This window comes from Magnolia sinica, chromosome 16, assembly GCF_029962835.1.
Source record: "Magnolia sinica isolate HGM2019 chromosome 16, MsV1, whole genome shotgun sequence".
NCBI classification, from domain to species: Eukaryota; Viridiplantae; Streptophyta; class Magnoliopsida; order Magnoliales; family Magnoliaceae; genus Magnolia; species Magnolia sinica.
The window spans coordinates 50,890,045-50,903,802 of NC_080588.1; the positions used below are offsets into that span (position 1 = coordinate 50,890,045).

At 40.5% G+C, this 13,758-nt stretch overlaps 1 protein-coding gene across 5 annotated transcripts in view; it reads right to left on the reverse strand.

Moving 5' to 3' along the window:
• LOC131229282 (protein MRG1) overlaps positions 1 to 12,259 on the reverse strand; it is an 81,527-nt gene extending 69,268 nt beyond the window's left edge. For 2 of the 5 annotated variants that reach the window (XM_058225190.1, XM_058225194.1), the window contains exon 1: positions 11,997 to 12,258. In XM_058225190.1, coding sequence (XP_058081173.1) covers positions 11,997 to 12,131 — 135 coding nt within the window. In that variant the 5' untranslated portion in view covers positions 12,132 to 12,258. Of the gene's footprint in view, positions 1 to 11,996 lie in introns of all 5 variants that reach the window. The other 3 variants (XM_058225191.1, XM_058225192.1, XM_058225193.1) reach the window with 3 other exon arrangements.
• Between the last annotated feature and the right edge of the window lie 1,499 nt (positions 12,260 to 13,758).

Below are 13,758 nucleotides of genomic sequence, written 5' to 3' on the forward strand. Positions count from 1 at the left end.
TTTTATTTGTTTATTTTCTTTAAAGAAGTCTTTTAAGAGGAAACTTTCCCTTGCAACAAAGGCTAGAGATATCCTTTTAGCTTCTTGTTCAACGATAATTCTTATTTGTAAAGAGAGAATACTCAATAGAAAGGACTGTATGTATGGACCTACCTATAGCACACAATTTTGATTGAAATAATGCACTTTGCATTGAGTGTGACTAGAATATCTCCAAGAGGTGAGAACCTTATTCTTTTCTTATGGTCCATCCCTCCAATCATTATTCTTTCTCAACCAGCTAGTTACCCTGCCATTTGTTGTCCTTTTGGGGCTGTTTTGTTGCAACCAAAGTTGTGTTCCGGACAAAAGTCATGTTGTCAAATAGACTATCAAGGTTATGTTGTCTTTGACTAAAGGTATTCCATAACGGCTACTGACATTACTGTTATGATGCAAGATGCAGGCCATAATGGCCCCCATGACAGCTGTTATGGCTTTCTTTCTTTTTTTGGTAATAAACCTATTTCAGCCACGTAACACACCATTACAAGAGCCGCCATAGGACCATTACGGATCAAACCATTTAGGGATACCTTGCTTTGACTAGCTATTATGTTCACTATTTGTCAAACACCCTGAAACAGGGAGTAAAGATAGATTGTGGCACATGTGGGGAGCTTCAGATGATTGGTGGCAGCCCATGCACATTAACACGTGGCACATCTAGCGCATTTGAAGTTTGATAGTGACATATGTGAGATGCTTGAACATGGATGATCGCACATGTGGCACATTTGACACATGGGATACATGTGCACGTAACATTGTGCTATTGCGTGCAACGAACTAGGGATGAGTTTTCCTCATCTTCATTCCACCTTGCTAGCAAAGATATTCCATCCTTGCTAACAGCCAACTTTTGTAGACATATTTTCCTTAGTTTTTGTAGATAAATGGATTTGGCAAACCATAAATAAGTTGTCTACCCTAGACAGTTGTAACAAACATCACTTTGCTTGCAATGCAAATGGACCTTTGGTTTTTCATAATACTACATATGAATTGGATTCAATTTGGAGTACAATGAGGTTCCCATGATCTGCAGCAAGCACAGGCGTCTGAAATTTTATTTACAGGTACGTTTCTGTACCAAATGCCAAAATTGAATCAGGACTGCCATTTTGGATTAGGTTTCCATCAGTTGGTATCAAAACAAGTTTGATTACTTGGTAACGTTTTGCCCTTCTTCACCCAATCTGTTGTCTACATAAATAGCATTTGTTTCCCAGCAAACTGTTCAATTTAAAGTTATTTTCTGCTGCAAAGTGGTTAGGGATTCAATGTGTAAACTGAATCTCTCGAGTTTCTACATTAAAACTTAATCTTCAGTTTGGTTTCTAATGCAAAATAAATTGTTCTAGAATCAAACATTTATTTTTAAATCAATTTTCACTACAATCTGCTACTGAAAACAGCCATTTAAGTCTGAATCATTAGTTTCTGTAGCCAATGCCATCTTCTACACTAAATCTGTCTTTGATTTGAACCCATCATGAGTGTCAATCGGTGATCTGATTTTCTGATTCCTATTGCAAAATCCTGCTATTAGAATAACCAGATTTTGCTTACTGCAGGAATTCTCTGCTACTAGAAACAATCAGATAGCACCGCTGGATTTCACAATGCAAAATTATGCCAAGAAGATACCTTGATTGTTTTCTGTTGCAGAAATTCTACTCCTAGACATAATTAGCTAGTTCTATCCAAGTCCACTTAGGTCCTCTCATCCTCTTTTCAGGCCCTTCAACACAAATCAATGTTCCCCTCCTTGAAAGAGTTGTCTTCAGTCTTTGTTGCATGACCAAACCATCTCAATCTGCTCTACATCAAGTTATCTTTTTTCTTGGAACTGCTCTTAGGATGCTTTGGATGACCTCATTCTTAACTTTATCATTCCTTGAGTTTTCCCACACATCCTCATCTCTACAACACTCAAATCTCTACTTATCCCACAGTTCCACTTGTGGTTTTAAATAGCAGTTCCAGAGTTGACTTGCTAAAGACATCGTTTTGAAAAATGGTTAAGTTATGGTAATATATGTTACTAGTTATTACAGACCGTATCGGTCACCCTGTTACGTAATATGGGGGTGAACAGGTCCATTATGAAAAAAATAGCCCATCTCGACCAACTTCAGTCAATACAAACCACTACACCTCATATCAGCACCATTACAGAGCCAATGCGACCATTACACCCTTATCTTGAATTGATTTTTTTCTCCTGTTTTTCCACTTCTTTCTTTGTTTCAACCATGAAGCTTAGAAACAACTTCAAATTATATCTAGACCAATTTTGAGTATCAAAACACAAGATCATTTTTTAAAAAAAAAGAGTATCAAAACACAAGATGTGAGTGGGAATTAATGAACGTCAAAGCGGAGCAAACCATTTTGGGAAATATCGGCAAAAGGGGAAAACCATCACTGTTTTCCATTTTTCCATCTTCTTTTTGTTGTATTCAGATGTAACGGGACCTAATCCACCAAATCATACTTTATTTGTGTTTGATTAGGACCTATTTTGTCGACTTTCATCAGGTCAAGCTAACATTGCTTGACAAACAGCATTCTCATCAAATAATGGGCCCATTACACCATCAAATATATGTTGAGAACACAATAAATAAAATTACATATTCAAGATCCTCCCATAATTACTATTTTACCTCATGGAACTGAATATTTGAATACTTACTCTTCCATAATTACTATTTTACCCTGCGGAATGTACTAGCCCAAGCAATGAGCAGGGTTTCCCAAGCTGATCATTCGAGGCAAATGCTGACAAGAGGTAATCGGCAAGGCGCTTCTTGCGAATCACTGCCGGGGGGGTCGACTCGCAAATACAAAGCACAGTCACCGGAGAGGACCAGGGGTCAAGCTCCTCGCTGCGAAGTGAGAGAAACAATCTTCATCAACACCAGAACATCAGAACTCCAGTTCCAGCACAGAGCTATTGGATCCCCCAAAGCCGAAAGAGAGAACAGCAATATGCAAAAAGGAGACATCAAGGGTTGGCAGATAGGGGTGAAGGCGACAAGAAGGGGAGAGGGGAAGACAAGGGAGGGCTAATGATTCCAACAAAGGTAAAAAGTAGGTCCCTGTCCATGTCCATGGGTAGACGGGCTAGGCTTCTTACAAGAGGTGTGGGAAGGGACGAGGAAGAGCACGACAGGGGATCAGTTAGGACAGGGAAGTCTCATAAAGGTGGGTCAAATGCTGGCGAACGGACCTCCAGACTGTACCCGATGCTCCCAACACTCTTCGTCACCAACTTCTGGAGGAATGGTCAGATTACGATTTCCAACAGGTATTTGAGAAGGTGGGAGAGGTGAAGGAGGTTGCTATTCCTAGGGAGAAGGGGATTGGGAGACTGCAGGGCTTCGCTTTCGTTCAATACGCTAAGGCAAAAGAAACCTCTTCTGTGGTGGCTAATCTACACCAAAAAAGCTTTGATGGTTTGGCTCTTTCAGCCCAGAAAGCTAAGTACAAACCAGACACAATGAACAACCAAATCTCTAAGAAGGTGGAGAAGAAGGTGAATGGAAATGCAGAAGGAAAGGGAGAGAGAAGTTTGGAGGGAAAAGAGAGCTCTCTTCAAGCTGAGGGGCAGCCTCATCAGAGGATTGTTACTAGGAAGTCATTTAAGGATTCCATAGCAGGAGGTGTAGCTACTGAATCTAAGGGTGGTGGAGATGCACCTTGTGCGATGGTGTTGTACCCCAAGAAGGATGAGAGGTGGCTATGGAGGAGATCCTTCAACTAGAGGTTGGAGAAGGAAGCTAAAGATGGCGGAAAAGGAAGCTAAAGACGGCGAAGGGCCGGCTTCGAGATTCCTTGGGTCAACAATGATAGAAGCAAGAGTACAGTCTTTGTATTCCAACGAAGCACCGATTGTCCGCAAGAACACATGTCAATCCTAGGCTAATCCCCGTACGATAGCTGGCTCCGGGAGTGCTCACATGTTGACACGTGGTTGTGATGGTATTGTCATTCTGGCGGTGGCAGAGGTAGTCATCTCGTCTTTAAGAGAGCGGACGAGCCCACTCTCTTAACTTCTCAACAGAGACGGCCACGGCGAACAACTCAATTACCCATCCTGGTGGCTCGACATACTCATGTGGCGAAGCTGGAGGGTTGAAAGAGATGGTCGTCAGGTTCGGAGCATCGGCTCGAATGTCAGGGTTGGAAGGAAAATGCCGGCTGGCGAGATGGTCCAGGTCGCCTCTCCTGAAAAGCAGGTGCAGGGTGACACACGTCCTGTGGATGTCATCCAGGTTGAGAGAGGGGGCCCTGCTTTCACCACATACACTCACTGATGTCAACTCTCTTTTTAAGCCCCCCATGTCTCAAAAGAAGCATGCGGAATCTCTTCCTCCCCATCGCCCGTGTGGACCCATTTTATTACAGCAACACTTGCATCCAGAAGATTCCCTTCTCAATTCTCAATGAGAGCCCGTATCATTCTTCCGCTCTAGCGACTCCCAAGGCTTGGTTCCCTTCTCATCACCTAGCAATGGAGTCGTATCTCCGAACGGCTACTGAGGATCTAAATCTTAGTAGCGAGTTGGTGGTCCACCCAGAGAAAAGCTTGTTCGAAGGGTTAATGGTTGTTGGTTCGAGAAGTCAAGCTACCCAGGCCTTTAGGGATAAGTTCGAGGAGGTGTTAAAGATTGCACCTTTTCAAGTGGCCAATGTTGGAAGTGGGAAGCTTGGTCTTGCTTCAGTCTAATACTCCATTGTCTGTGGAGGCAATTAGGTTCCGGGACCAAGCGGCCAAAGTTAGTGGCAAAAGGCGGCTCAAAGTGGCTATGCATCAAGTAGGCAGGTTGGTGGGGGTGACTTTCGATGACAAGGTGGACTATTGTTCGTCAAGGATAGAGGATATATCCTCTTCCTCAAGCTTCTCTTTATAGGAAGGTCCAACAGGCCTCTCAGAGACCAAAGGGAGTAAGTCTTGCTTCAAACGTCAATTTCTTTCTTGAGGAGCAAGCTTCAGGTGGTAAGAAGGGGAGGTGGGGAAGATATGTGCCCAAATGAAGATCATCTATTTGAATCAGTGTTTCAAATAGCGCCCATAGCATAGCGGTAGCATACGCTATGTAGCGTAGCGTAGCATGGCTGTAGCGCTACGTAGTTTCCTAAATAGCATAGATCCCCTATAGTGTATGCTACAGGGGTCGTAGAGCGTAGCATAAGCTACAATGTATTTTTTTACTTTTTTATTTTTTTATTACTTTTTTGCATGTTTTCTTTGTATCTAATGTTGAGGAATGGGATACTTGTATTGTACTTAATATTTTTAACCTATGGGATTTTTATTTCTTTTCATAATTGTGACTTGTGGCTTCCATTAGACATTATTAATTAAAGTGGTTTGCTTAGAAAGTTGTTGATGTGATAATTATTTGATTTGGCTTATATATGTGAATTGGCTTTTGATAATTGATAACTAATAAATCGTTTGAACATGCTTATAATTGATAAAATGAATCATCTTTTAGGCATTTTTATATTTTTTTCTTTTTTCCACTATTTATTATATTTGTAGAAGTATTATGTAGGTCACGCTACACGCTACGTATTTACGCTATATGCTATAGAGGGTAGCGTTACGCATCACGTTACCACTATTTAAAACATTGGTTGGAATGAAAGGGAGTTGGGATGCCCACAGAAGAGGGGTAAAACTAAGGACACCACCAGAGGTGGAAGCCCTAGGTGGTTTACTTGCAAGAAACCAAGTTGCAAGCAGTCGACAGGGCACTCATGGACTCTGTGTAGGGTGTCTTCTAAAGATTGGTCAATCACCGAGTTGTGGGATCAGCTTGTGGCATCTTGGTAGCGTGGGACACTAATTCTTTGTCTAAGGAGACCTCGTGGAATGCTTCTTTTTCTCTATCAGTGATCCTTTCTTATGCTTCCTCTAGCTTCAAGTGGTGTATTACTTCTATCTTTGGGCCTAATCTTACAGCGAGAAGGCTCGAGTTCTAGGAAGAGCTTGATAGTGTGTGAGAAAAGTTTGACAATCCCTAGTGCATTGGAGGGGATTTCAACAAGACCAAATTCTCCTTCGAGAAGTCCAACGGGGGAAGAATCACTCGCAATATGGAGGAGTTTTCAACTTGGGTTGGTAGACATAGACTCATGGATATTCCAATGTCCAACCGAAAATTTTCCTTGTCTAATGGACAAGCTTCTCCTATCATGTCTAGGCTGGACAAGTTTTTGTTGTGAGTGGATTAGGTGGAAAATTTTCCTTTGGCCACTTTCAGTGGGTTACCGAATCAGGCCTCTGACCACTACTCCATTTTGTTGGAATCTAAGACAAAAAGTTGGGGGCCTAAACCTTTTCAATTTGAATTATCTTGGTTGGAAATTGAAGGCTTTGCTGATTGTATTAAAGATTGGTGGAATTCCTTCCTTGTCGAGGGCTTTGCAAGATTTCGTTTAAATCAGAAGCTGAAGCTTTTGAAAAGCAAAATTGTGGTGTGGAAAAGGGACTTTTAAGGGAAGAGCAAGAAGATAAATGAGATGTTGAAGGGAATTCACGCCTTGGATCTAAACATGGAAAACAAGGTCTTTTCAAAGAAGCAAAAGGCTAGTAGAAATCGCCAATCGGTTGGCTCAAGACTATATTAAGGAGGATGAAATAAAATGGAAGCAGCACTCGAGGGCCTCCTGGTTAAACAAGGGAGCCAAAAATACTACGTTCTTCCACAATATCACTCAACAAAATGGGTAATGTCATTGTAGAGGGCAATTGTATAGAGGTTAAAGATCAAGTGTATCACCCGTTGGTTGGCTTCTACAAATTTCTTCTTACAGAGGGACGGAATATGCCGGTAGTGGACATTTTGGAGATTGGCAGCCTTTCCAACATCAATGCAGCTTCGCTCGAGAGGCCTTTTTCGGAAGAAGAAGTCAAGGCAGCGGTTGATTCTTTGGGAAGGGATAAGCTCCTAACACTAACGACTTCCCTTTAGCCTTCTATCAGAAGCCTTGGGAGGTGGTTAACGAGGATGTCATGAGCTTTATGATGGAATTTTATGATTGAGGTCATTTGTCTAAGGAGTTGAGCCTCCTTTATTGCCATCATTCCTAATAACATTACAGGAGTAGATAGCTTAAAGGACTTCACGCTGATAAGCTTAATAAGCGAGCCATACAAGATCTTAACAAGACATTAGCTTTAAGATTTCGAGCAGTTTTGGTCTCATTTATATCCAAGAACAACGGTGCACTTATTGAGGGTTAGACAGATTATCGATAGCATACTTATTGTGCACAAATGTGTTGATTCTCATCATATGGAGGGAGGTGGCAGTATCATGTGCAAGTTGGACTTGGAGAAAGCGTATAAACACGTGGACTGAGTGTTTTTTGGCACATGCTCAGGCGCATAGGGTGCGGGCCAAAGTGGAGAGGGTGGATCAAAGAATGTGTTAGATCTACTACCTTTTCTATGTTTGTGAATGGTTCCCTAAAAGGTTTCTTCAAGCCTTCGAGACTGAGGAGACCCTCTTTCATCCTATTTGTTTGTAGTGGTGGTTGAAGCTTTTTTGGGTAAGATGTTGGCAAAAGGTCAAGAAGCCGGCCTCTTCAAAGGGTTTAGGGTGGACAGGGCGAACCCTCATATATCCCATTTGTAGTTTTCTGATGATACTCTTCTCTTTTGCAAAGCAGATGAGGAGATGGTGGAAAATTGAGGGTGACCATCCTTTATTTTGAAGCAGTTTTGGGCAAAAAAGTTGACATTTCCAAGAGCGAGATGTTGGGAATGAGAGTCTCTAAAGACGTGATGGTTTGGCAAAGGCGTTTGGGTGCCAAGCAGGAGCCTTTCCATCAACCTACCTTGGGCTTCCTTTTTTGTATCAAGCAGTCAGCTAAGCATTTATGAAACACAACTATGGAGTGGTTCAAAAGGGAAGTTTGCTAAATGAAAATATCGATACTAAATCTCTAGGTGGCTGCATAACGCTTATCAAGTCAACTTATGTCGAACTTATCCTTGTATTTTATACCCCCTTTCCAATGTCCCAAATATGTTATGGCTAGAATAGAGAAGTTAAGGAGAGATTTTCTATGGCAAGGGTCGGATGATAGTAAGAAGTTTTATTTGTTAGGGACGGCTGAAGTTTGCAAACTAATATACGAGGGGGGCTAGCATTAGGAACTTGGAGGTTATGAATTGCAATCTCCTTGGAAAATGGCTGTGGAGATTTGGGGAGGTAGAAAACTCATGGTGGAAAGAAATAGTGGCCAGAAAGTATGGTTGTAACATAGGACATTAGTGCATCAAAAACTCATCTCTATATAGAGCCTCTACCATATGGAAAGGTATCTCGTCGCTTAAGAAGGATTTTAGAGTCGAGATTGGCTTCTCCCTTGGTAATGGCGCGAGAATCCAATTTTGGGAAGACACATGGATTGATGACTCTCCTCTTCAAGATGCATTTTCTCGAATAGCGCAACTTTCAGTGGGAAAAGGATATTTTGGTCTCTAATTATTTTTCCCGAGTTAGAAATTGCATTATTTGATCCCCTCCTTGTCGTAGAAATTTAACTGACGAGGAAATTGAGTATGTAGGTTGTTGGACGAGCTTGTCTTGTATGCTCCAGATAGAAATGATTAGGACAAGCCCGTTTGGCTTAAGGACAAATCGGGTCATTTCTCGGTTCATTCTTTCTATAAATGGTTAAGTATTACGTACAGGGATGAACAACGTGGTTAAACATTGTATGTGTGGTACTATAAGGACCCCCCAAAAGTTGCAGCCTTCGGTTGGTTGGTCAAAAGAAAGAATGTTCTCACCATTGATAACCTCAAAAAAATAGCTATGAATTATGATTCTTCCCAAAGTTTGTACAATGTGTATGAAGGATGCAAAGTCAATCAATCATCTTTTCATTCATTTTACATTTACTTTGAAATTATGGAGCAAGATTATTAACATTAATTCTTTTGGCTTATCTTGGGTTATGCAAAGCTCTATTGAGGCGTTTACTCTCAAACCTGCATGGTGTGAGACTCAGGAGACAGAAGACTGCTATTTGGAGACTGATTATCCTAGCTATCTGGTGGGTGATTTGGGGAGAGAGAAACGAGAGATATTTTAGAAATGCCTCTAGCAGGGAGGAGGAAATGCCTTTTAGGGAAAAATCATTTGCATTGGAATGGGCTTCATGAATTAAGTTTTTAAAGGATTGCAATTTTGGTTTTTTTGCTTTCCTTGTAAATAGTTGTCACTTCTTGGAGCTTTTTTAATAAATTTTCTGTTACTCTTCAAAAAAAAAAAAAAAGATCCTCCTAATTTTAAAATATATATAAAATAAAATAAAAATCCAATACTTTCTAGAAAATTTTCGAACAAAAAAATTTGACCCGTTCAAGTTATATTGTTCCGACCACATGCTAATACTTAAAACCCCACTCGGAGAACGAAAGCGGTATCACCCCACCCTCATTTAGACCCATGCTAGTTCCAAAGCAAGAGTTGCATGAGTTGCATGGGTGCTCATTTCACTGCCCACCAAAATCGAGCCTACTCCATTTTGGACATATTTAGAAACGCAACTCCAATACAATTTTTAAATTGCTTTTGGTAAAGACAACACTCGTTACCTTTCAAGTCTTTACTTACTCTAAAAAACTGAATACCATGATATATGTTGGTATTTACCTCCAAACCAAACAACCCCTAAGGCTATGAAAAATCTTTAATTAGTTTAAAAATATCACTTCGTTATAAATGAATTAATTATGCGTGTCTACGATGAGCACCGTTTTGTTTGTGGATGACTAGCTGTACACATGGTTTAGTCAACAAGTCTAAAGCGAGGAAGTGCAAAAATTGGAGGTTCGAACTTCAAAGGCATTTTCATCGATGCCTAAAAATTAGCAGAACCAAGAGGGGGTATTTGGAAAGCAACTAGGCAAGGCTTCAATTAAAATGGACAGTCAAGACTCAAGAGATTTCTCTAAGCAACTTGTTTCATTTCCTTGGCTCTCATATTTGAAGGATGGGGAGATTAATGGGGATGTTCCTAATAGAATTAGAGCTATGAGGATTAAGTGGAGATGTGCCTCTGAATTGTTGTGTGATCACCACATGCCTATCAAAATACCAAAAAAAATTATAAGATAGGCATTCAACAAGACATGCTACATGGGTCAGAGTGTTGGGCATTTAAAAGGCAACATAAGTAGATTTTGAATGTTGTAAAGATGAGGATGTTAAAATTGATGCATGGGAAAGCTAATAAGGGTAGAATTATAAACGAGGTTATCAAAAGCATTCTAGAGAAGTCCCAATAAAAGATAAAAATGATGGAAAGTTGATTGGGATTGGTCATGCAAACATATGAAAAGATGTTCACATTGATTAGGGTTGAAGCGCCTAAAAAGATGATGAGAGGAAGACCAAAAAGAACTAGGATTGAGGTGGCGAGAAGGGATATTAAAACTCATTTACTTACCTATGACAATGCCTTAGGGACCGCTTGGATGCAAGCAAAGTTGTGATCCTCACAAATTGTCCAAGGTAGACAGCTTGTCCATGGTTTGTCAAACTTATTTATGCACAAGAACCAAGGAAAATAAGGATAATGTCCCCAAATTTTGACCATTAATAAGGAGAATATTTTTTTCTAAAGAGGTGGAGTAAAGATAAGAAAATCTTATCTATAGTTCAGTATACGCGAAAACAGAATGTTCAGCACACATGCTCAAGGATACTTATGCAAAAATATTATTGCCGCATGTGAAAACATCCATGTTCAAGTGCCCCACATGTGCCTCCATCAATCGTCAAGTGCCTAACATGTGTCATGTGTGTCATCGTGCACATGCACCATAAATGCTACATGTCCCACAAACCACCTTAAGATCCCCACATGTGCTACATTCCATCTTTACTCCCTATTCCAAGTGTTTGACAAATAAGACACAGAACAACTAGTCTAAGATAGCATAACTTAAATAATATATTCAAGACACTTGATCTAAACAGCCTATGCCGGACATAACTCTGCTTGCATCCAACAACCTTTGATAGAAATGATTTTGAAAAGAGGATTTGTAAAGCCGATACCAAATGGTTGGGCCAAGGCCTAATGATGGGTTCTGCAAAGATCAAAATGATTTATCTTAGAGCCTTAGACTGTGTTTGGAACTAAATTGCTGTAATCTAATTCAATAAAGTAACACTGACCAAAGTGGAGCTATCCCCCACCCATTCATAGTGAGCTTCTGGCCTCCAAATTGAAATTACTATCATTTCATATCCATCTTGAAACATGTGGAATCACAACTACTGGTTTTTCTAATCATTCTAAATTAAAAAGAGATAGAAGAGCCCCATTTTTCAACAAAAATGAATTTCTCTGATGCACAGGATTCCCTGCCTGGCGGCCATTGTTTGGCAATCCGTGTTTTTTATTTAATGGACAGCACTAGATGGGGAAGCCCCAGAGATCTTCCAGATAGGAAGATCCTAACCATCTGATATATCTAACATAAACTCTTGCTGTACGTTTTTTTCCTTGTAACCAACAACCTTTTTATCCAGATAGTGGGCCCCACAAGTAGGGAATCACGAGGCAGGACCCTAAAATTCCTCCAAACTGAAATGGGTGCACCCTAAATGTATCCATTTCTTCTGTATTGAATCTGACCATTGCAATTCAGTTCAATTGAGCAACCAAGCACGCCCTGGAACATCTCCCTTGCTCAATTACAGTGACATATCATCGATTGGGCAAGTACAGTCTACAGAAGAATTCTGCCATTCTTCGGCGTGTTTGGAACGATTACTTGATTCTTTCAAATCATAATTAACAAATTTAAAGAAGAAAGAGAAACTAGCGGTGGATATCATGGAGAGGAAAGGAAAGTGAGTTTTAATATATATATAGAGAGAGAGAGAACGAGAGAGAAGGGGTGGGATTACCTTGGCTTCGTAGATACGCGGGCCATGATAAGCGAGGACCTTCTCCCCTTCGGAGAAAATGCCCTGGTCGGATGCCAAGGCCTGGCTGTTGGTTTCAGCACCGTCGGCAGGACTATCGTCTTTGGTGCTCCCCATTTCTGGATGGCGTGGGGTGCGCAGGATAAGAACCTTGGTTTTGTGCGCTTCTTCGTTCTTCTTCTTTCCCTCTTTTCCTTCTTTCAAAAAATAGGGCACGGCTGATCGGTATTACCCTCGAAGACAAAAGAAGAAATTGAGATTGAATTAAACAACCCGAGGATGTGCCCGGGGAACTCGGGTTTTTAATTCGGACAAGTTAGGTCCTCGTTTTTGTGATCCAGACCGTTGGTCTGATGAGACCCACTGTCGATAAACAACTGTAGCCAAGTCCTTTTCAGGTGAAGATGGACGATTGTTAAACGTGCCGTTTTCATATGCAGCTCTTATTAACAAGAATAACTATCTTAATAAGATTTCAAAAGTTACGTTACCGTCCCAATGGTTTAAAGAGTCTGGTATAACGCATTTTATCGGTGCTGGTGAATATATATCCCCCTTCTTACTAGGATAGAGAATCGTTTGCCTGCTTGTTGCCAAATCAATCATGTTTACCTTCGGTTTTTTTAATCAAACTAGGCCATAAGGTTGTATTGTAGTCCGCTGGGGTTGGGGGAAGCTATGGCTTCCTTTCTTGTTTCTAGCAAAACTTGAGGGCTGTTTGGCACCATGGATTTAGGGGATTTAAGGGAATTTTAAATCCCCTTATTGTTTGGCACCATAAAGTAATAGGGGGTTTCAAATCCCCTCTAATAGGAGGTTTGAAATCCACAATAAGAGCTTGGATTGCGTCTAAATCCTTTCCATAGTTGCATGTGTAACATGTGTCACCATGCTATTATTCTAGTGGACACATAGCCCACTAATGATATCCCAAAATAATTAGATCATCAATCGCATTACTATTAATTGCTTTAAAATGATTATCAACACCATCCAAACATTGCCTATGTAAATCAATGGTTAAAAATCATTGGTTAGTCACTTGGACATGATCTCGTGCTTGTGGCCCATCCAAGACTTGGAATTTCATCATTTTCAAGTAAAGCATATATTTCAGTGGGCTTATTACAACCATTATGTCAAACATTACATACGCTACTAATTAGGGATATTAAAGTTGAATTAGTAATTAAATTCAAACCTTTGTAAGTATACCATGCATAAATACTTTTGGATTAAAGTTGATTCACGATCCAAGGTGCCAAACACAACATGAGGGTTTCAAATCCATGGGGTTCCGAATCCAGAGGATTCCAAATCCATGCTCCCAAATAGGCCCTTAGCTTTTACTTGCTTCTCTCTCCGTCACTTGCAAAAATGCATCATTCCATCAATAATGAGGCTTTTGCCATATTGATTGTGCTCTTAATAATTAGTATAAGAGCCAACATCATGTCTTAAGTTCAAGCGAAAGGGGTGACTTTGTGAAAAGGGTAACCTGGACTTAAGTGAAAGTTGCCACGATATGAAAGGGGCAATGTGGAAAAGAGGTCAGAGTGACTGTCGTTATAGAGTGAGTTGCCATGGGCATTGGCTGCGAAAGTAGAGTGTTACAATCTTAATGGTTTAAAGAACCTAATTTGATGTGTATTGGCATATTGGTTAGGCTCTTAACAGGTTAAGATCTTATTATATGTTTTTTCCTGTATTACTCTTTTGAGGATCTATGGAGCTTAATCATCAA